Source organism: Choloepus didactylus, chromosome 3 (genome assembly GCF_015220235.1).
Source record: "Choloepus didactylus isolate mChoDid1 chromosome 3, mChoDid1.pri, whole genome shotgun sequence".
Classification (NCBI taxonomy): Eukaryota; Metazoa; Chordata; class Mammalia; order Pilosa; family Megalonychidae; genus Choloepus; species Choloepus didactylus.
In genome coordinates this window covers 180,214,328-180,239,566 of record NC_051309.1, presented here as the reverse complement: position 1 = coordinate 180,239,566, position 25,239 = coordinate 180,214,328, and the positions used below count along the sequence as shown (strand labels likewise).

The window sequence follows — 25,239 nt, the reverse complement described above, 5'->3', positions numbered from 1 at the left end:
CCCGACCAACCTCATTCAAAGTTAGTTGCTTTGTCATTCCTTCCCTGAGCCATCTATTCTTTCCTTTCATCTACTCATCACAATGGATAATTACATATTAATTTTTGTGTATATGTATTCGGTGTCTGTGTCCACAAATGGTTCATAAGATCCATGGAATCAGAATATTTTATCTACTATGATATATAGACAGAGTCTGCACAGCACTTGACATACAGCAGGCAGTTAACAAATTAAAAAATGTAAAGGATAGACAAATAAGAAACCACTGCTAAGGGAATTTTGTTTTCATCATGTGACCACAACACTAGACCAAAAATCATAGAAAATTGAAATACAGAAGAAGAATTTTTTTTTTTTTTTTTACCTTTATTCATTCAGAATGCAAGTCTAGACCAACCTACAACCACGAGAAAACCCCAAAACTTGAAGTAAAGTTAACAGGCTAAATATTATACCTGCATTATCCCTATATGTACAAGCAAGAAGTCAATTTTTATTCCTTTCATAAAACTTCTGGGTAAACATTCACATTTTCTTCCCATCAAAAATGCATTAACAAGATCATGCTTACATAGCTAGTTAGCACAAGGGACAAATGACAATTTATAGTGAACTATTTAAAATTCTTGCAATATAGTGCTCACAATCCCAAGCTGTATCTTGTTGACCTTTTTAACGGCATTCATGTGACACTGTCACCAATTACATTAGAAGGACTTCACTAATTTTTAAAAGCTAGAAATACTCAAAAGTTCTGTATTGTAAATAACACGTGGAATATTGCATTTAAGTTTAAGCTGTCAAGTTTACTTAAATCTTTTCTACAGTACTCCACATAATATATATGAAAATGATTGTTATATAAGAGAATGCAATAGATCAAGTTCTTATATTTATACCTGAAAGTCTAAGTATGTATTTTAAATAATGCCAATTAATAGTTAATGACTAAAAATAAATCACTGTTAAATATTAACTGCACAAAATCTAAAAGAAAATGGCCACCTTATGTCATCCTATGTAATATATGATAGATTAAAAGTAGCTAATTATAAGTCTTTTAAAAATTTAAAGTTTCTGACATCATTTTCCACCATTCCATCAATTCTTCCTTTTCTTCTTCTTTCCTTTCAGAAAATGACTCCAGTTCAAAATCAACCTAAAGGAAAAAATCAAGAAAAAATATCAAACTGTATAATTAGTTTTAGAAACTGAAATTAAAAAGTAAGAGCAACTGTAGAACAAGTTCAATCCAGACACTTGAATTAAAGTAAATGCTAAAAAACCTCTAGTGAGAGACAAAAAGATACTTTCAGGAAAAAAAAAAAAAAATCAAATGCCATTATGTTTGAAATGTGCTTTGATCTAATAGGTTTGTAGGATTATTTAAAGGCAGTTATAGTTAAACAAAATCCCGTGCCCTAGTCTTTTTTCTATTTCTAGAAAATAATTTGTAATTAGTTTTCTGCCTTTGAATATTCAGTGAGTTTCTCCTGTCAACCTTGAATTTTCTCCTAAAAGCCTGGGAACTGTACAGAGACACTGAACAGTTCAGTGTCCTGTGTCCCACCCAACAAGGTTCTAGTTTACAGTTATCTTGAATCTGTTAAAACAACTGATGGAATCATATGTATTTCCAAACCACCGCAGAAGTCAGTGACCCAGGAACTCAACTCTTGTGAACTGGGAGTCTTCATCAAGTTAACGGAGAACCCATACATTTCCACATAATGGGTGGTTCAAAATATGTAGCCCCACAACTCTCCTCAGGCCCTCTAGCTATTCTATTCCCTCATTCCAGATGGAACTAAGAGTTCCTTGATTTGGCCAGTTGACCCATAGTTATTTACACTCAACATCATCTTTTAACAAACATGTTAGAAAGGTTAAGGATTGAAATACTTGACATTTTACAACCTGTTTCTGGAGCTACTTTTCCCGAGATTAAATTTTTCCAAACTTACCTCCTGATTTTAATACATACACAGTCTAATGTACATGTTCACAAAATCAAAACCAAAGCACCAGTTAAAAAAATCAAGATACTGTCTTTGCAAAAATCAAAAAGAAAATAGCTGCAAACTTTGGATGCATAAACACAAATACAAATAAATTCTTTTTAAATAAGCTTTACGATTGGAAATTCTGTAGGCTATCACAAGGACCCATTAATGGAATACTAAGAAAAGAGTAAAACTCTGCTCTTAGAAAAGTTTTGGTCTCATTACCATCACCTTCAAAACAACATTAATGATTTCTACTTAAATAAGATGTAGTTTATGGTAGTGTTTATCATAGAGATCCTTGCTCAGTGTTGGTGCTTCATAAATGTTTGGTTAATGCTTATGTGCCAGTTTGAATGTATTATGTGCCCCAAAATGACAATAACTTTGATGCAATCTTGTGTAGGCAGATGTATTAGTGTTGATTAGATTGTGATTCTTCGATTGGATGTTTCCATGGAGATGTGACCAACCCAACTGTCTGTGATAACTCTGATTGGATAGTTTCCAAGGAGGTGTGGCCCCACCCATTCAGTGTAGGCCTTGATTAGTTTACTGGAGTACTACATAAGCTCAGACAGAAGGAGTGAGCTTGCTACAGCCAAGAGGGACACTTTGAAGAACACACAGGAGCTGAGAGAAGAATGTCCTGGGAGAAAGCCATTTTGAAACCAGAACTCTGGAACAGATGCCAGCCACGTGCCTTCCCAGCCAACAGAGGTTTTCTGGATGCCATTGGCCATCCTCCAGTGAAGGTACCCGATTGTTGATGTCTTATCTTGGACACTTTATGGCCTTAAGACTGTAACTTTGTAACCAAATAAATCCCCTTTATAAAAGCCGATCCATTTCTGGTGTTTTGTGAAAAGGCAGCATTAGCAAACCAGGAACAGCCTAAAATTATCTTGCTGGCATCATTTATTTGTTCAAATATTTAGTAAGGCATTGTGTCAGGTGTCAGAGATAAAAAGACTAATGGGGCAGAATCCCATTTAGATTGAAATCAAGGTCAGCAAATAAGTGTTTAATATTTTTTAAGGTTTCATTTGATTTTCTTGCTGTAAATCACTTTAAAATCAATAATGGAGTTCCACACTGGGTGGTATTAAATCATCCACAGAAACCTAGGGGAAGCCACTTAACTTCCCTGGGTTTCAGTTTTCTCATCTGGTAAATGGGGATAATAATGGAACCTACATCCTAGAGTTGTTACAAAGATTGCATATAAATCACTTAACTATGCCTGACACATGGTAACTGCTTTATAAATCTAAAGTATTATTGTTATTACTTACCCCAACAGCAGGGCTATAAGGAACAGCCACTTTCTTTGTTATTGCCAGATAACCTGGAGCTGAGGCTGTAAGTTTATAGTTTCCAGGTACAAGCAACCTCCAGTAATCACCATCATTCGCTAAAGGGAAAAAGAACGTCAAATCACAAGATACAAATGTGAAATACAGAATTACAGAATCCAAAAAATACCCAATATGCCTTAGTTCAACTTGATTTGAGTCCCTAATTTTTAAGTAGATATATGTGAAATTTGATGAAATTCCATTAAAAAGACTGTAAAGCTCTCTCTACAGAGCCTCATTTTTCATAGCTATTTTATACATTAATGTTAAATCGTCTAATAAATCTCAGATGATGGCTCTTCTAATCATGCCAAGAGTAACATAAATGAAAAGATATATAAAGTTCACAAGCAGTGAGGTCAGAGCCTCTGGGCACCATGTTTTGATTCTTGCCAGGTAAGTCTGATGATCTGAAGGTCTAGACTAGCGTTTCACCAAGTGTGGCCGAAAGATAGCCTCCTCAGAAACCCTTGAGGCCCTTGTTAGAAATTTAGATTTCCAAAGATTCAGTACATGTTGGTCTGGAGTGCATTCTAGGAACTGCATTTTCAACAAGCTCTCCAGAGAATTCTTAAGCAAAGCAGAGTTATGTTTCACTCCCTTTCACTCCCTACATATCCGAAGTTCCCTCTAACCTGGATCAGATTGCATGGCCCACCATTATCATTACTCTCGTGCATATGCCTTCAGCTCATTTGCTCTTCTCCCTTGGTTGTACATGCCTGGCAAACCACCAACCTCAGATATTTCCAACTCTCTTTCTAGTCTGTATCTGCCCCCAGGTGACTGCAAGTTGCTGGAGAAAACACACCAATGCAGATCTGTTCTGTCTCCAATTCAGAAACACCAAATGAGCCATTGCACTGTCCCACCTTCCTTCTACATATCCCTAGACCAGACACCCTCTCACTTTCCTAGATCCTCAATAGTCACTAGCGAATCTTGGTAAAATGTACATTCTGATCCAGTAGTTCTGGGGTAGGCCTGGGATTCTGCTTCGGGGTGATGCCAAAGCCACTGGTAGGGAGCCGCCCTTTGAGTAACAAGTCATACAGGACACGTCATACTCCCACCTTTTTCCTAACACCTCTAATGCATCCTGCTCATCCTCCCTCTCAGCTGATACTTTACATCTTATTTCAGTCATATGGAAACAATTGGAAACAAATAAGATGCCAACATCACATCTTCCAATCTACCTCTAGACCTCCAAATTCCTCTTCAGCTAGTACCTCATTTCTCTGCTTTGTTTCTTAGCAAAATTTCTGGAAAGATTTGTCAATACTCTCTGCCTCTAATGTCTCATCTCTCATTCATTCTTGGACCTGCTCCAATCGAATACCTACCACTCCACTGAAACAGATTTTTGTCAAGATCCTCCAGACTGCTAAATCCAGTGGTTCATTCACAAGTTTCATCTAACTGGACACTTTTTAATCATTCCCTCCTTCTTGAAACACTTTTCATTGGGCTTCCAAGACAACTTTTCTTCCGGCTTGTACCTTAGACTCACTTGATGGCTCCACCTTATAACCCTGTCCTCCAAAAGCTGAAGTGTCCCAGAGCCCACTCCTCAGATCTTCTCTTTCTATGTATTTCTTGGTTAGGTTCTCCTCGACTTTTAACATCATGGAATGCAGAGAAGATAATAATTGTACGGCACACAAAGTTTAACAGATAGAAGAGCCTTCTCGTGGCCAGAGGGGACAAAGGCCTGGGTTCTGTCTTTCAGAAACCCCTCCTGCAGGATTAAGGGAAGCAGTATCCTGGCAGATTCTGGTATGTTGGTTGGGAAAGGTCTGCTGGGACTTAGTAGATTATTGATAAATATTTGTTGAGTGAATAAATGAATGGCTCTTTAGAGGACACATTTAAGGATTTTTAAAAAAAATCCAAGTTATAGATGTGGAGGTTAAGAAAGAGGTAATGGTATTGAGTGGTTTGGGAAATAAGTTAAAGGTTAACTAATTATAAGATGTGGAAATATACAAAGCATTCATAGTTAAATGTAAATTGTTGTTGTTGCTTTTGTTATTGTTGAAAAGAGCCCAACAGATGAGAGTTAAACTAAAGTGAGCTGGATAGATGTTTATTAACAAGAGCAGGTGGATTTGCCAGGAAAATAACATCATTTTCCCCAAACTGGGAAATTAGAAATAGGGCTTTAAAACTAGAAATAACTAACATTATACTTCAACTCTGTCACATCCTATTTAACCTTGAATAAGTTATTTAACTTCTCTGAGCCTCACTTTCCTCATGAGTAAAAAATGGATTTATTATAAAGATTAAATGAAGAAATGTATGAGAAATCCTAGACACACAAATGCTAGTAGTTATCTTCTTTGCTACTCCTTTTGCTCCCTCCTGCTGTCCACCAAGTCACAGTTCGTTAGCACTTCTTGAGAGAGATAAAAGGAACTGGCATTTGAACTCCAACCAGCTCATTTTCCTTTGCCTGAAGAACTACAAAGACGCTGCAGTGGGTGGCGCCATCTCGCGGCTCTCGGGTGAAATCGCTGAGGGAAGGCGTCATCTGCTGCACCCCGATTACGAAACGCAGCAGCCATCCTGAGTTTGATTCCTCCTGACCTGCTCCCACTAATAAGACTTAACTAGATCATAGCTGAGGGAGAGAGGGCATAAAGAGGTACGAAGCATTTAATTGCTTTGTTTCGACTTTTATAATAATTACAATTATGATACGTAACCATGCTTAGTGTGTAATGCCGGAACCTCCATATCCCGGCACATGGCACCCACCAGATGTGACATCATGGTCTATTCCTTCCACGGAGATTGTCGCATTCGCAATTGGGTTACCCTGAAGGTCTCGGACAAATCCTTTAACTCCTCGGTGTATCTGTGAAGGTCAAGAACCACCAAAAATTCGTATTAGACATGACCTAAAAATATGTTTCATATCAAGTCTCCTTATTTTCTAGCAAACTGCTGTATATGCCCACTGTTTAAGAATATAAACATGCTCAAAAGTCCACTGAATTTTTGTGCAGTCTTTATTCTGCTTTTTCTTAAATGGACAAATGAGAAGTAACAGACTGAAAATTCATATCTTGTCGTGAGTCAAAGACAGACTTTGATGTACCTTCTGAACCATCAAAAATAAGTCTGTCATTTTTTTAAAGTTCTATTCTTAAGCATATTTCATCACTTTCTCTCTCTCTTTTAAATTTAGTTAGCTGTTTATACCTTATATGGCCACTGTCAGTTAACAAGAACATTACATTATAGCCCTTCAATACCTGTTCATTTTAGATAAATGATATATCCTCTGTGGTGGGATAGTAGCACATTATTGTGCATGTGTTTGTCGGTGCTGAATTATTCATGCAAATGTGGTTGAAAGGGGAAGTTTTGGGTCCTGTTACTAGAATAAAAGTTATAAGATAAAACATGGGACTGTATAACAGTGAACCCTGTTGTGGATTGTGGACTGTAGTTAATAGTACAAGAATGTTCTTTCATGAATTTTAACAAATGTATGCCACTAATACAAGGGGTTAATAATAGGGAGGTATGTGGGGGAATATACACTTAATGTAAACTATGGACTATAGCTAACAGGGATATTTTAATATTCGTTCATCAATTGTAAAGGTACCACACTAATGGAAAGTGTCAACAGCAGGGAGGTATATAGGAACATCATATTTTTTACATGACTTCTCAGAAAGCCTACAACTTCTCTAATTAAAAAAGAAAACAATAATTTTTTTAAAAAAACATTATGCTAAGTGAAAGAAACCAGACACAATGTACTATATATTGTATGATTTCACTTATATATAATGTAAATATAAATAAATCTACAGACATAGAAATAGATTAGTGATTATATAGGGTTGGGGAGGATAGAGGGACTGAGAGGTGACTACTGAGGGGTACAGGGTTTTTCCTTTTGGAGTAACGAAAATGCTCTAAAATTGATTATGGTTATGAATGCACAATTCTGTGACTATACTAAAAGTCACTGGTTGTACACTTTGGAATATCTCTGAATAAAACTACTTTTTAAAAAAAGGTATCTCCTCTGACTACTTCTGCATTAAACCCACGAACAATATTATTTTAGATGGAAATGTGTCATAAAAGACCAGCAAACTTCATAACTGAAAATTGGATACTGATTTAGATAGAAAATGGAAGAGTTGCTATTGAGAATAATCCCCTGAATTAAGTTGCAGTCATTAACTAACTATTGTATGTGAACTACAAAAACAGCTTTTCTCTGTAGTTTGAAACCACAATTCACCTAAATTAATATATGTTTGAAGTTACAGTCAGTTAAATTTCAACCTGGCCTGGCTCAGATGCAGATATGCAGGCTTTAAGAAATTACCCCTTCTATAATATTAAATGGTAATCTATTGAGCTTGACTATCAACAAAATATGCCCTGATGACCCAAAGGCTCAAGTTGCTCTTCACCCAATATGGCCCTAGGAAAATAAATTGTCTTTTGCTACTGATGATATTTGAATATTTCTCTACAGAATGTACTATATATCTCAGGTATCTCTTTATCATCAGAGAACAAATTTGACAGTGAGAATGATTTATCAAAAAGATGTTCCTGGTTATCAGCAATATCTTTTGCACTGCAGAAGTAACATGTAATTCTTTCCCCTAAAGGCAATTTACAAATGTTAAAAAGCTACATATGTTATCAATAATAATGAACAATTTTATTGGCAAACAGTATACTGTAAAGAGAGTAAATATATTTTTTAAACAAAAACATTTTTAAGACCTACTAAATTTTTGCTTTTTCCCCAAGAATCATTAATGAATTAGCCAAGGAAAATTGAAATAGATTGAAACTTAGTCATGGAAATGTGAAAATTTGCTTGCCAAATGAAATTCAAAGGTGAGGGAGTGGTTGCCAATCAGAAAAATTGTGAAGAGGAGGAAGGATACACATAGAGATGGAATGGAGCAGAAAACCAGAGATTAAATACAACTTTTACAATTCTTAACATAAAAAGACTATTCAAGGAAATTCAGAAAGAACCTGGCTTGTTAAAGAGGAGTTATTTATTCATAAACATTTTATCCATCTTGACGCACTATTATCGTATTATTGTCCATACTATAAACCTTAGAGAAATAAAAGCTGTAAATTTCCTTATCTTTAGAAAATAAGTCAAATAATCACTGCAAAAACATACAGTTCACCTATATTAGGCACAAGTGTACCCAGTTAATATTCATGACTTTACTTTTTTGTGCCTTTGGAACCCAAGAGTTACACTACCATATACAGTTTGGCAACTGTATATGCCAATTATGGGGCATGACTTTCCTATTCGAAAAATTTCACTGTAGTAATATTTCTTGATGGAAGTTTAGTGGCTATCACAACCATGCGTGAATACAGATAGGAAAACACTGTTACTTTATAGTTTTTACAAAGGAAATCATAGAAGTTCACATTTCACTCATGACTGGAGAAGCTTTTTTCCTACACTTTCCCCCCACCCCCATAATGATCTCTCCCCAGATTCCAGGATATTTCAATCAACCAAGGCTACAAAATCATCTGGGAGATTATTTCCTGTTGCTAAGATTGTTTATATCAGTAACTCTCAAATACTCAATTACCCAGGTACTACCCAGGGAGCTTGCTGAAAATGGAGATTCTTGGGTTCTTCCCTGAGGACAGTATGATTCAGTGGTGGGACAGGAAACTCATTTTAAAAACAGCCCTACATGATTCTGATGCAGGTGCCCAGGAACCACTCTTTGAGAAACACTAAACTGTTCTGAAGCTACCCGGAGTGGGAGGCTCTTCTCCATAGCAAAACTATTTACCCTAATTAATTTTACAATTCCTGTTCCTGCAAACATCTCTTTAAAACTTTGCAAGGAAGTTTCGCTCAACCAATTTTCCATGAGTTGTAAACTAATCCACACTTATATTTTAGGCCCAGATGTTTACTTACTAATCACCATCATACCTTGTTTCAATGTCAAGAAAACAATTACAACACAGAACTTCTGGCAGTCTTCACTGATCTTTCATCAACCTTTGGTTCCATAAACTGGGATGCTCTACAAGGCAAGCTGTGTGAGCTCATTGTAAGCACCACTGTTGCATCTACACAGCTTGCACCACAACATTGATAAGATATAGAACAGGGCTATATGACCTGGTCCCTCTTCTTTCCAGTCTATTTTTACAAAAATTGCTATAAATATTAGACAAACTGGATGCATGCCCACCTGCCACAATAAATGTGACAAATAGGCTCCTCTTTCCTGATGGCATGCATTTGTGTTTTATTCTGTTCATATCATCTTTTTCCTCAAGAACAAAGAGTGGACTTAAGCAGCATCTGAACCTGTTTTACAATTGTAGAACAGAGTGATGACCTTGTCGTCCTCCACTATAGTAAATCTCATATTATAGTTCCAGAAAGCCTTTTCTGAATCCCCACAACTGGATTAGAGATCTTTCTGTGTACTGCCATCATTCCTTGTTACTAGCCCTTATTTTTAGCATTTACCATCCTCTCATGAGTAGTTATTCCTGTCTCTGAATCCCCATTAATATGAAACCTTGAGGGCAGTCAACTACCCCAGTGCCTCCATGGTACCCTGAACAGGAAAACAGTTGAATAAATTTTTTGTTGAAAAATTATATATAAATAAAATGAAAGTCATTGTATTCAGGAAGCATTCTTTATATTTAAGTGGAGAACACACCAAATAGCCCCATCTTAATTCCTGTACCCAAAAATACATTTTGCAAATAACTTAGTTCTAGGAAGACGCATTCAAATGTAGCTCTCCTCAAAGGAGACATTCCACAGAGATTCCCAACAAAGTTGTTTTAGGGTCAGTGTGGCTAATTATCCTTAGGCTTTGTTGTTGAAAATTACCTTTTTTATACCAGTATGCAGTAGGATTCCACTGACTGAAAAAATCCTGTGGAATGGAGGTTCCTTAATCACTGTCCAATCAGCAGTGAATCCATACCATGAAGATGGTCCATTTTGATAAGATATATGGATATATGACATGTGTAAAATAATTCTTGAGCTGATTTAACATTTTAAAAATGTATTGGTTTTGTATGTGTATATATGCATATAAATAGTTACATGCTTATTTAACAGCACTTATTTATGTCAAAATAATTTTTATTATTTTCTGCTGGTACATGAAATTAACATTACTCCATTTGACTTTAGATGTAAATGGCCACATACAGAATGGAATTTGAAGACTGTCAAGGCTTTGCAGGCAAAGAGCTGAAAAATGAAAACCTAATTGAACTGCTACTGATACCTGTTTTCTAAAAATGGCATCCTTATTCTGGGTCAGATGGACCCAGCTGGACTGTATTCCTCTCTGTAGGCTATCATATACCAGGTTTAAATGCTCTTAAATACACCATTTTCTGCTGGAGATGGTGTTTACCTGCTCGAGGTAGCTAATGAGGGAGTTTTTGTTATCCTCCCAGTAGCTCTTCAGAGTCTCTTCAGGTGGGAACTTCTCACAGCTAAGTTCCACAGTGATCTCGAAACAGTTGCTGCTGAGGTAATTGAAGTCCTGCATTCCTGCCAAAGCACAGAATGGAAAGTCAAAACGTGCATGTGGTGACTAAAACTCTGTACTGCACAGGCCATTCTGCTGAACCAAGCACCATGTGAAAGATCAAAACCAACCAGGGCATTTTAGAAAGTCCATGGAAAACCACAAGGGCAATCACCTACATACTTCAGAGAGTGGTTATTACCTCAAAAGCACAAACTCTCTCTGGTCCTTAAGCAATCACTCAGCTTAAGGTATTGCTGCTGTGGGGTGCTGTTGTTCCCCGTTGCTGGAAGGGGCCTCAAGGTCAAGAGAACAGGGTACAGAATTGATCCTTGTTGACTTATTAAAGAAATGCACATCCCTTTAAGCCTACATTTCTATCAGGAAAGAACTTGAAGAGTCATGTGAGATCACTTGACATGCTATTTTTCTCTTAAATCCAACCAATATTACAGTGTATACCTGAATTATTATGTCTTGTTAATATATTACATATTAATTCAACACTGTCTACTGTGTATAAAGTATAATGATAACAATATTTCAAATTGCACCAGGAAAAGATTCTGCATCCAGAACCATTTTAATTTGAATCTGATTCAAATTAGTAGTGGATACTGTTGGTGTCTCACCAGATTCCTTTTGCTGAGCCAGGGAACCCTTCCCGCAGCTGCTCTAAGTGATGGCTATAAGAGCTAATAGCTGCCCCACTTTTCCAGAGAATTGCTGATGAGAGCCACCTGACTTGGGAGATTACATCTTCCATCCCCCCCTCCTCCCCCCACGGGGGACTGAATCATGTCCCCCACAAAAGGCATGTTCATGTCCCAACCTCCAGTCCTATGCGTGTGAACCCATTTATTAAGGTGTGCCCAAACTGAATGAAGGTGGGCCTTAATCCAATATAGCTGAAGTCCTTATAAGCAAAGAAAATTGGACACCACAGGAGAGCAGCCAGAAGCTGGAAGTCAGTGGAAGAGAAAGCAGAAGGCACCTCCATGTGCACTGACATGGAAAAGTCAAGGAACACCAAAGATTGAGACAGCCAGTCAGAAAATACCTACTAGCTCCTGAAACCATGAGTCGATAAATTCCTGTTGTTAAGCCAACCCATTGTAAGGTACTTGTTTTAGCAGCTAGAATACTAAAATATTCCCAAACCCCACTGGGACCTCCCACAACAAAAGACTGACTGAAATTGGGCTACCAAAGGCTGGCCCCTTTGCCTCAAGAGGGGACAACGCTGCCTGTGATTTATGCTCCTGGCCGTCCTCCACCATAGACCTGAGACCACATCCTTGCTCTACTCTATCCACTTCCTTACTCCACTCTATCCCCTTTCTCACTCCATTCTATCCCCTTCCTTACACGACTTCACTCACTTCCTTACAGGATTTTTCCTAAAGAGTACTCTTTCAATAAATCATGAGCACCCAAATCCCTGTCTCGGGCCCTACTTCTTGGAAACCCAACCTAAGACACTGATTTTATTCATTTTCTAAGGAGCTAAAGACACTTAAAGCTTTCTTTTACTGTTTGACTTTGGGACATAATCATTGATGAAGATAAATATCATTATTACTACTACTTAACAAATATAAATCACTTGATATTCTGTAGGCAAAGCACTATTTGTGCAAAAGGGTAATTCTAAAGGAATTTCTAAAGTTTACTTATAGAAACTATAGTATAAAATTACTCCCCATCAGCTATATTTGACATAATCTAAATCTAATTCCTTAATCTGATATAGACTCTATTTCCCTATCTATAGGGGGAAAAAGAAGACTTAAATTTGATCTAGCCAAATATAAAATAAAAATTAAAACAGAAGTAAACATATATCAAGAAGAAAAAAAATCAGGAAGAATATTTTCTTCAGAATATAATTCAACATAATTAAGCATGTTAAATGAACCAAAAACCCTATAATTAGCTTTTGCTGCTACTGCCCTAATTGTGTCTCTCTTTCATTTCCAGGTGCACCATAAAAAATTGTTTTCAGGCAAAGAGAAAAAAATTTTGGTATCTCTACATTTCACTCTTCGTCCCTGGCAGAGTCGAGTATTATTCCATGGCTCTTAGTGTCCATGACTGCTGGTCTTATCCCCCAAGGCTAGAATTTGAAAAGTAGAGTAGTTAACAATATTTTCCCAATGGGTATCTTCAGTTCTTTTCCTTTGTCTCTTGAATTAGCATCAATTAAAAAATCATCAAGTACAACAACAACAACAAAATCTAAGTTATGGTAACCATTCACCAGGAAACTGACCAACTTTAATGGATGAACTATGAGTTCAGGCTTTTTCTTAATGATTTAGAAGGGCTAAAGATTCTCGAAATCTAAATCCACTCTTTAAAGCTAAATGGTCGTTAGAGCCTCTATTACATTATCAGAGAGAGAAATGGAAACTCACCTCCAGGTACACTGTACCAAGCACCACCATTGGTTGTTCCATCGACAAAGCTGCTGTCATCATCATTTTTGCGACATGGTGGCCGATTGGGGTCAGACATGGCTGGGTTAAAAGAAGAGTATGCTCGAGCCAAGCTTTGGAAGATGGCATCATCTGGGCAGGAGCTGTATTCATGAGCACTACCTAGAAAATGAATCCACCAAGATTAAAGAAATCAACTCTGACTAAGAGCACTGCATGCTTTCTGAAGAGTGATTCAGTGTTGACCTCTTGCTGATTTACTTTTTCAGCTGCATCACTGTGGAAAAGGCTGAAGGTTTAAGTACATGACAATTACACCTAGTCTTTTGGTGATATAACTTCCATTCCTAATACTACAAAATGGAAATAGGGTAGAATGCACACCTTACTTATGAATGGAAAAATTCACACAAAAAGATGATTAGCTCATAGTAAACTGGACCTCAGGAGATAACAAGGAGGTTTCCGTTGTTAAATTTTTTAATTTAAAAAAAAAAGGCACTTGTACCAACTTCATAGACACTATGAACTACTCTCACACATACTCTTCAGTATGTGATTCTAGAGTCTTTTAAAAATTTCATGTGGGTCTAATGGAAAAAATAGCATATATTTTGATATACTGCAATTTTATCCATATATAATAAAATATGCCAGGACTACAAGTTTTCCAGCTATCAACAAACCACAAGATCTCTACATTTAGTTAATGTTGTTTCACTGACAATATCTAAAATTATCATCCAAGTGTTTACAAAGAGCTAACTCTTCAAAGGCCCCTGAGAATGGGTCCAAAGCAGGAAATTTCCTGGAGCAACAAAAATTAAGAAAGATCTGGCTTAAACTTGCTTTGTCTGGATCTTAATTAAAATTAGTGGGGAAAAAAAAAAACACACACACACAGAGTGCCACTTCCCCTCCTTGATGACACCAGAACTGTTTCCAATTGCAGAATTGTGAGAGCACAAGACAGGTTGAGTTCCAAATGGGCCCTGATCAAACTCCATGAAGCTGCCTCCATTTTTAAGCCTTCTTGTATATGAACCTATGACTTCTGTAATCTGTTCTTACCAGGGTCCTTCTTACCATGAATGACCCAAGTTTATGACTTTTGCTTCCTCCCTCTCTCGTCTTAAGTATTCTGTGAAGATCATGCTTCTCTTCAACTACACTTTTGAAAACATTTACTGTCCTTTTCTGCCAAATAGATATGTCAGCACCACATGAAATACAGGAAGTTTCTGTTAAACATGTATGTTTCTACATGCAAAATCATGCAGTGACCAGGCCCCTTTCAAGAACATAACAGAAATCATCCTATAAACCCTCATTTAATAACTTTAAACCTAGAGCCAATTAAAGAAGCAGGAAGGATACCTACCACTCCGTGTCTCATCATATGGGTAATTGGCCACGAGGTCTCCTCCGTGGAGGTTGGCAGAGAGCACAAAAGGAATATCCATGATCCAGTGGATGACAGCCTTGGTCTCAGGAGCCAGCTGCAACAAAGGTGAGAGATTAAAAGGATTATGTGTTTAATGATCCATGGTGTGGAGTCTTAACCAATAGAACCAACATGGAAAAGGTTAAAAAAAAAAAAAAGAAAGCTGGGCAGATTTCAACATACTATGGCTGTTTTCATACACACAAAAGAAGGTTCCTGCGAAAGCAGCATTCTTCATCTCAATCTCAGGCTTACAATTAAAAATATTTCAGAAGCTCTTAAATTCTCTTAAAAGTTCTACTTTTGTGGGCTGCCAGTTCTTCTGTCTTTGTGACTTGGAAAGAAACAAATTTTGGGACAGCTCCCATCTGTAGTGGTTCACAAATATTTGTTAATAATAAGTAAAGATAACATGAGGAGAAAATAGTTGAATCAGCATTCTTGCTGTATGGTGGTCAACTCTAAACACATGTGGTAGAGCTTATTTTCTATTTTTGTTTATTATTTCTCCAATCATTTCATTACTTCAAACATTGTACCTATAAAAGAATATTACGGCTTTCAGAGTTGACAATAAAATATTAGTATACTTTGGGATGGTCATACTAAATTCTAAAGCAAAGGCAGAACTTTCAGGAATTCGTGTTAAGTTTTTTGAATGATTCCTGGCCCCTCACATCTTGGAAGCAAAACACAGGAGGAAAAAAAAATTTATACTGAAGAATTAATCTGTATAAAGTGCCAAGAACTTGACACTTTTATTTGATGAGTTTTTAATAGCAAATAGTAAGACTCTCAGATTCCCAATTACCTCTTTGATAATAAAGCTTTATCACTTTTTCAACAAATAGTGATGGAACAAGTTGACATCCACATGCAAAAAAGAAAGAATCTAGACACTCACCTTATACCTTTCACAAATATTAAGTCAAAATGGATCATGGAAGTAAATGTGAAACACAGAACTATACAATTTCTAGAAGATAACATAGGAGAAAATCTAGGTGATCCTGGGTTTAGCAATAACTTCTCATATACAACACCAAAAGCATGATTCATGAAAGATTCATAAAATTGATATGGGACTTCTTTAAAATTTAAAACTGCTTTGCAACAGACACTGTTAAGTGAATTAAAAGACAAGCCACAGACTGTGGGAAAATATTTGCAAAACTCTTATCAGAGAAAGGTCTTTTATCCAACATAAACAAAGACCTTTTAAAACTCAATATTAAGAAAAGAAACAATCCAATTTAAAAATGGGCAAAAGTTCTGCACAGACACCTCACCAAAAAAAAGATATAGCCATACCTTGGAGATATTGTGGGTTCAATAAAGTGAATAAAGTGAATATTGAAATACAGTGAGTCACATGAATTTCATGGTTTCCCAGTGCATATAAAAGTTACATTCACACCATACTGTAGGTGGCTATTAAGTGTGCAATAGTACTATGTCTAAAAAACAATGTATATTCCTTAATTTAAAAATACTTTGTTGTTAAAAAATGCTAAACATCATCTGAGCCTGCAGTGAGTTGTATTTTTTTTTCTCGTTTAACGGCCATGGCTGCTGCCTGATCAGGGTGGTGGTTGCTGAAAGTTGGGGTGACTGTTGCAATTTCTTAATATAAGAGAAGTTTGCCACAGTGATTGACTCTTCCTTTCATGAAATACTTCTCTACAGCATGCATTGCTGTTTGATAGAATTTTATCCACAGAACTTCTTTCAAAATTGGTGTCAATCCTCTGAAACCCTGCCACTGCTTTATCAACTAAGATTATATAATATTCTGCATCTTTGTTGTCATTTCAACATGTGTTCACAGTATCTTCATCAGACATAGATTCTTTCTCAAGAAATCACCTTCTTTGCTCATCCAAAAGAAGCAACTCCTCATGGATTTAAATTTATCATAAGATTGCAGAAATTCAGTCATATCTTCAGGCACCATTTCCAAATCCAGTCCTCTTGCTATTTCTACCACATCTGTAGTTATTTCCTGCACTGAAGTTTTGAACCCCTCAAAGTCATCCATGAGGGTTGGAATCAACTTATTCAAAACTCCTGTTCATGCTGATATTTTGACCTCCTCCCCAGAATCATGAATGTTCTTCATGGAATCTAGAATGATGAATCCTTTCCTGAATGTATTTGAATGAATTTGCCCAGATCCATCAGTAGAATCACACTATTCGTGGCAGCTATAGCTTTACAAAGTGTATTTCTGAATAATAAGACTTGAAAGTCAAAATTACTCCTTGATCCATGGACTGCAGAATGGATGCTGTGTTAGCAGGCATAAAAACAATATTTATTTTGTATATCTCCATCAGAACTCTTGGGTGAGCATGTGCATTGTCAATGAGCAGTAACCTGTTGAAAGGAATATTTTTTTCTGAGCAGTAAGTTTCAACAGTGGGCTTAAAGTATTTAGTAAACCATGTTGTAAAAATATGTGCTTCATCCAGATTTTGTTGTTCCATTTATAAAGCACAGGTAGAGCAGATTTTGCATCATTTTTAAGGACCCTGGATTTTCAGATTGGTAAATGAGCATTTGCTTCAGTTTAAAGTCACCGGCTGCATTAGCCCCTGTCCTTTGCAACTCTGAAGACAGTCACTGGCTTCTCTCAAACTATGAAAGTCCTAGATGGCATCTCCTTCCAGTAGAAGGCTGTTTTATCTACACTGAAAATCTGTTGTTTAGTATAGTGTAGCCACCTTGTTCAATTGTCTTAGCTAGATCCTCTGGATAACTTGCTTCAGCTTCAACATCAGCATTTGATGCTTCACCTTGCACTTTGATGTTATGGAGAGGGCTTCTTTCCTTAAACCTCATGAATCAACCTCTGCTAACTTCAGACTTTTCTTCTGCAGCTTCCTCACCTCTATGCACCTTCACAGAACTGAAGACAGTTAGGGCCTTGTTCTGGACTAGGCATTGACTAAGGGAATGTTGTGGCTGGTTTGATCCTCCTTACAGACCAGTCAACTTTCTCCACACCAGCAATAAGTCTGTCTCATTTCTTATCCTTTGCATTCAAAACTTGGGTAGCTGCTTGGTGCAACAGGCCTTGCTTTTGGCATACCTTGGCTTTCAACATGACTTTCTCATTAAGCTTAATCATTTCTAGCTTTTGATTTAAAGTGAGAGACGTGAAGCTCTTCCTTTCACCTGAATACTTAGAGGCCATTAAAGGGTTATTAATTGGCCTAATTTCAATCTTGTTGTGTCTCAGGAAATAGGGAGGCCCCAGGAGAGGGAGGGAAGTGGGGAATGCCCAGTTGGTGGAGCAGCTAGAACACACAAGACATTTCTCTATTAAGTTTGCCATCTTAAATGGGTATGGTTCATGGTACCCCAAAATAATTACAACAGTAACATCAAAGATCACAGATCACTATAACAGATATAATAATAATGAAAAAGTTTTAAATATCTGAAGAATCACCAAAATGTAACACAGAGACATGAAGTGAGCACATACTGTTTGAAAAATGGTGCTGTGACTTGTCCTATACAAGATTGCTACAAACCTTCAATTTGTAATAAATGCAGTATCTACAAAGTGCAATAAAGTGAATCACAATAAAATGAGGTATGCCTGTATAGAGATGGCAGAAAGTGCTCATATGTCTTTAGGTAATTGAAAATTAAAACAATAATGAGATACCAGTAACCCCTATTAGAATGGCTAAAATCCAAAACACAGACAACAAATGTTGGCAAGGATGTGGAGCATCAGAGACTCTTCATTCATTGTTGGTGAGACTGCAAAATGGTACAGCCACTTTAGAAGACAGCATGGCATTTTCTTACAAAGTTAAACATAGTCTTATCATACCAGAAATAGCACTCCTAAATATTTACCCAAAGGAATTGAAAATTTATGTCCATACAAAGACCTGCATATAAAATGAGTATTAAAATAAAGACATCTATATGTGTGTGTGTGTGTGTGTGTGTGTGTGTGTGTGTGTGTGAAAAATAGGGTGGATAAGGGTTATGGAATGTTTTGGGTGTTCTTTCTTATTTTTATTATTTTCTTTATTTTGGAATAATAAAAATGTTCTAAAACTGATTGTGTTGATGAACATATAAGTATATTATGACACTGTAAGCCACTGATTGTATACTTTGGATGGATTATATGGTATGTGAATATATATCAATAAAACTGAATTAAAAAAAAAAACCTGCACACAAAAGTTTATAACAGTTTTATCCATAATTGCCAAAACTTAGTGGCAACCAAGATATCCTGTAAATAGGTAAATGGATAAACAAACTGTAGTACATACATCTGTACAGTGGAATATCATTCAGCGATGAAAAGAAATGTGCTATCAAGTCACAAAAAGACATGGAGGAACATTAAATGAACATTACTAAGTGAATGAAGCCAGTCTGAAAAGGGCAAATACTGTATTATTCCAACTATATGATATTCTGGAAAAAGCAATTCTATAGAGACAGTAAAAAGATCAGTGGCTGCTGGAGCTGGGGTGGTGAGGTGGGGAGGAGAGATGTACAGGTGGAGGCCAGGGCATTTTTAGAGTAGTGAAACTGTCCTGTACGATACATAATGTTGCATACATGACATCCTGAACTTCTCAAAAACCATAGAACTGCATAGCACAAAGAGCGAAGCCAAATGCAAACTCCGGACTTAAGTTAACAATAATGTATCAATATTGGTTCAACAATTGTAATAAACGTATACCAAGGGAAGATAGTAATAAAGGGGGAAACTCTGGGCAAGGGGAGAAAAAGGGTCTAAGAGAACTCTCTGTACTTTCTTTCCAATTTTTCTGTAAACCTAAAACTGCTCTGAGAAATAAAGGCCATTAAATAAAAAGAAAAAAAGTTTTTAAAGTTTTTGAAGTTTTTACTGGAGATTTGATCCTTACTGTTTACAGATTAATAGAGGCTTGATGGTTATAATAAGATCTTGTATTTATGAATAGCCTTCACATGCACTATTTTACTGAGCTTTACAACATCCCCATTCTATATGCAGAGATATTCATGCTCATTTCACAGGGAGGAATCAGAGGATCAGATGTGTTAAATAGCATGTTCAGGTTCACACAGATAGTATTCAAATCCAGTCTATGAAACCATAAAGTCCATGTCGGCTTTGGTACATCAACCTTACTGTGTTAGTACTATCCTGTTTTTCACTAAGGTTACTCATAATTACGTGAAAGTATGGTTTACAATAGGGTGTTTTAAAATTATTTGTTTGAGGTTTTTTTAATGCTCATTACAAAATGAAAATGAAAATTACTCATAACTTTACCAATGCTAACATTTCATATATCAGTTGCTTTTTCCAATGCACTTATATAATTTTTAAACTGATAATTTATATACCATTTTACCTGCTTTTTTTTTATTTGACAGCAGATAACACTTTTCATGTTATTAAATACCTTTCTAAAACATTATTTTAATGGCTGAGCAGTATCAGAAAGTACTTATTAAACACTTTCTATATTTCAGGCTCTGTTCTACGTACTTGACATTGTATTAACACATTTAATTTTCACTCACTCAATGAGATAGGGACTGAATTTTCCCCCACTTTCAGATGAGCAGCTGCTCAGTGGCAGAGCCTGGACCCCAGCCCAGCCAGTAAACAGCCACTACACACATCAGTCAATCTCCAGTTGACAAGTATTTGGGTTATTTACCAGGAAAAAAATAAAAAATACTGCAAACACCCTTATAGCTCCTTTCTGCAGGTCTATATTTTCCTGCAGGAAATCACTAGAAATGGAATGACTTGACCAAAAGCCAAACACGTTTTTAAGTTTTATAAAACGTATTTCCAAACTGACCCCTGTAAAGCACAGCAATAAACCCAGCAATGGTGCAATTAAACTGTCCATTTCTTAATCACTCTTACCAACCCTGGGTACAGATTGTTTTTTCAAGTTTTTCACCTTGATAAATGAAAAATAAAATGTTTTTAATTTGCATCTTTGATTAATAATAAAACAGCAATTGTTTTTACTATATGTAGTGACCATTTGTATTTATTCTTTCTGACACATTTATATATGGTTTAACTGATTTTTCCATTGAAATGCATAGCTTTTCTTATTGATTTGTAAGAACTGTTTATTTAGTAAAAACATTAAGCCTCTATCTGCTACATATTGTACATATTTTCCAAGACTGTCATTTGCTTTCAAATTTTATGTTATCAATATACAGAGTACTAAAATATTTATGTTGCCAAATCTATCAGTCTTTTCTTTATGTTCTTTTTCTTTGCTTTTATACTTCGTTCATTCAATTACTACTTATTAAGTGGCTACCATATGCCAGGTTCTATAAAGCTCTTAGAAGGTTCTGTTTCTCACTCAAAATGATATATTTATCTAAACTTCCTTTTACTAGTTTCATGCCTTTTATATTTAAATTATAATACATTTAGAATTTATTTTGAGCTATGCTGATATTTGTTTGATGGAATTGTCTTAATTCCATTTATTAAATTATTCATTCTTTCCACAATGGTTTGCAATATGCCTGTATCAGACACTAAACTTTTATACATACTTAGATCTGTTTCTAGAGTTCTCATTACTTTAAATTAAATCCAGTATAAATTTCAATTTAAATTGAACTAAAAATAACTAATATGGGAGATTCAATTTTTTAAAAATATAATGCACATGCTTTTTTACAATGAATGTATGTATGGTTTATTATTTCTAATTGCTCCAAATGGCATTAAATTATTTGATATGAGTTTAATACACATTCTTTTATAATATTCTGTTCAAATTGTTTTTCTTTTGCTGCTGAATTTATTTTCAAGCCTTCTCCTTCTTGTTCATCCCCCTCATTCCCTATATTTACTCAAAGCTGGTGATTGGTACTGACAAATATTTCAGTGGGCTCAGAAGAGGCAGAAATCACTGTGGGTTTGGAGGATCATTGAGGACTTCAGGAAGAAATAACTTCACTAATCTCTAGAAAAAAATAAGGTAGGATTTGGATCGGAGGGAAGAAAGACAAGAGCAGCAAAAATATGAAAGGAGGGGGCGTGTGTACACATGGCCACTGTGGGAAATAATCAGGACACTTCCTGCGTGAAAGGCTGGAGTGGTGGAAGGTCAGGGGGCAAGGCCAGTCCACAGCAGACCATACGCCTATACTTATTACTCAGGTGAAAGTGTTCAAAACAGCACTCATGGTGTGCTTCCTTATATTTATAGGCCAAAACATGCATAAAAATAGCTTTAAAGGATACATCTCAAAATGGGAAAGGTAGTCATTTAAGACTATAGAGTAATGGGTTATTTTTCTCATTTATATTTGCTTTATCTTTTTGTTTGTAATAGCATATTAATTTTGTAATAAAAACATTTTTAAAGGAACTGTTTTTTAAATAAATTTATGAACAGAAACCTGACTATACAGAGTTGCCTGAGGCTATTAGGTTTATCCTATTGCTAGTTCTTAAGTCACATGTACACTAGTGCCAAGAGGCATACCACCAATATGTTCAAAAGCAGGCAAATTCCACAGCATAATAAACTAAACTAAGTTTCTCTTTGACTATTAATAGAGCCGTTTAGACTGACTAAAGGCTGAGACCCCTTGAGGATGTATAGTGTAATCATATATTTAAGTAATACATAGACAAGCCTCTGGAACACTCCTAAAATTGAGCCCCTAATAGAATCTGTAGTCAATTGTAACCTGTCTCTAAAACTTCCATTAAAAGCCTATAAATACAGTTCAAATCTTATGTTCTATAATTAGATGGTTTTAGCTCTTAAACTATCTGAAAGCTGTATTTATTCAGTTATCTGCACAAATCTAGCCATTAAAAACAAGCATAAACTTGGAGAAATTATTCTGATTTATTTTAATCTACTCTGCCTTCAAGAAACCCAGTCCAGGATTCACAAACAGAGCCCAGATGACAGTGAGGGTGACCAGGCAGAAGGGCTCAAGAAGCAGATGGGAAAGGACTTAACAGGAAGACTGTGGGAGAGTTAACAGAGAGCTTCTATTAAGAGGTAAGAGGATCAAAAGAGCAAGGAGCACATCACATGCAAGTGGTACATCGGGAGGGCTTGTTGCAAATGTGGGTTCCTGCCACTACCCACTCCTACAGCTACACACCCCAGCCCTCCTGAGTCAGCACCTGCAGGAGCCCGCATTTTTAGCTGATGATTCTTAGGCACACCAAGCATAAATTTAAACCCTGAACTTGAAAACAGCTGTAAGGGATATAGATATGAGACTGAGAAGGGGAAATTGGAAAGGGGGTATGTGCAGCAACAGTAATCAAATGCCTATTGTATACCTTATACCATGCTAGGTCTAAAATTGTCTCACTCTTAGTGACAAAGATGGAAAAAGTTGAGCCAGAAGTGGGCAATATCATTCCATGATTAATTACTAAGCAGGTTTACTGAAGATTTCGTATAAATTAAACAAATCTTGCTTATGTTCCAAGAAAGGAACTAAACTTTAATTTTCAAGTAACTCTCTTTTAATTTACCTTTACCCAGAAAAAGTAGTAGCATTGAAATGATTCTTTAATTAAAGCTCTTATTAAAAGAGAGAACCATGAACAAGCATTTTTTAAATAAATGTCACCTATACTGGAAAAATGAAAGACATCTGCATAGAGATTACACAAATATTAAACAGGTTCAGTTGGGAAGGGGTGGGGAAGACAGTGCTGGTTGGAAATAATGATACTTCTGCAGAGTTCACCTATCAAATATTTCATCAACACAAACTTACTTCGTAATTCTTCTATGAGCGTTGACAGGAATTTTTTTCCACATTTCACAGATTTAAAGCATAGGTAAGTATGGTAGATTAAATTATGTAACCTCTCAAAAGACATGTTCTTAATCTTAATACATCTTCCAGTGGGTGTGAACCTATTGTAAGTAGGATCTTTTGATGGAGTTACTGCAGTTAAGGTATGCCCCTCTTCAATCAGAATGGATCTTAATCCTATTACTGGAGTCCTTTATGAGAGATAAAATTCAGATAAAGAGGAAAAAAAAGCCACAGTTGGACATCAGTGGAATCCAGAAGAAAAGGGGGAGACCAGCAGATACCACCACGTGCCTTGCCATGTGACAAAGAACCAAGGATCTCCAGCAGCCAGTTCCAGAACACCAGTTTTCAGGAAGAAAGCATCACCTAGATGATGCCTTTATTTGGACATTTTCCTGGCCTCAAGATCATGAGCAAATAAATTCTCATTGTTTAAGACAAACAATTTCATGGTATTATTTGCCTAAGCAGCCTAGGAAACTAGGATCTTAATTCATATTACTGGAGGCCTTTTTATAAAGAAAAGAAACAAGAAGCCACAAGTCAGAGAAAACCACAAGGAGAAGCCAAAAGTCAGCAAAAAAATAGAAGAGCAGACTGAAGGAGAGAGAAAGAGATCACGATTTCACAGGAAGCAGAGAAGCAAGCCAAGGAACCCCAGAGACTGTGGCAAGCCAGCACCAGAACTCTACGGAACTGGGGGAGAAAGCTTGGTGTTGCTAATGCCTTGATTTTGGACTTCTAGCTTCCAAACTGTGAGACAATAAATACTTGTTGTTTAAGCCAGCCCATTGTGTGTTATTTTTCATAGCAGTCTGGCAAGTCACAACAGCAGGTTAATGCAAGCAATGTGGAAAACTTGTGGGCTAATATCAGGAACTCGGCTTCCAGAGCAGTTTTTCACTTTTGTCTTCTCCCTCATAGCTTATCACACAGGACTGCCCTATTTTCACCTCTGATTACCCAGCTCTCCTCCAGCCCCCGGCTTTCCAGCTCTCCATTCTCCCAGGAAAGATGGTTTGGGGGTTAAGAAACTGCAAGTGTATCTGTGACTCAGAAACAGGAATGTTTTAAAGCTACTCCCTTCTCAGTTTCTGCCAGAATCCTCAGTCTTTGGCAGTCCTTTCCTCAGACCAACCCTCCACTTCTAGAATCAGCCCAGGTTTCTAGAATGAAACCTAAATACAGGCAGGGGAGTTTTAAGGAGAATTCTAAATAAGTCTAAATGAAGGACTTCAGACCAAAAACCTGGGACTCCTAATCTCCGTTTCCTGTGCCCTCCATCCCACATCCCAATCACTTGGTGAATGTTTTTTGTTTTTGTTTTTGTTTTTGTTTTTGTTTTCTGGAACCCCATCTACTGATTTTCAGTGTCTAGATTTTCAGATATCATCATCTGCTTGCCAGGTTGGATTGCATTCATCCATAACAGGCCCTCAGCCTGCTATGTGCTGGACTCAAATATGAATGTTAATTTCTACAATTAATGAATCAAAGTTTATAATAAAATGTAGAAATAGGCACGTAAATAAATAACTATAATAACAGAAATAAAGCTACATGTAGCAATAAGCATCATGGTGGAAGTATATACAAAGAACATAAAGG

At 36.5% G+C, this 25,239-nt stretch overlaps 1 protein-coding gene across 1 annotated transcript in view; it reads right to left on the bottom strand.

Annotated features, from left to right (window-relative positions):
* Positions 1-335: 335 nt before the first annotated feature.
* CPE (carboxypeptidase E) overlaps positions 336-25,239 on the bottom strand; it is a 124,043-nt gene continuing 99,139 nt past the window's right edge. The window contains exons 4-9 of the mRNA XM_037830964.1: positions 14,743-14,860; positions 13,341-13,523; positions 10,807-10,946; positions 6,128-6,227; positions 3,302-3,420; positions 336-1,162 (exon numbers count right to left, since the gene is read on the bottom strand). Of these exons, the coding sequence (XP_037686892.1) occupies positions 1,064-1,162; positions 3,302-3,420; positions 6,128-6,227; positions 10,807-10,946; positions 13,341-13,523; positions 14,743-14,860 (759 nt within the window). The 3' untranslated portion in view covers positions 336-1,063. The remainder of the gene's footprint in view (positions 1,163-3,301; positions 3,421-6,127; positions 6,228-10,806; positions 10,947-13,340; positions 13,524-14,742; positions 14,861-25,239) is intronic.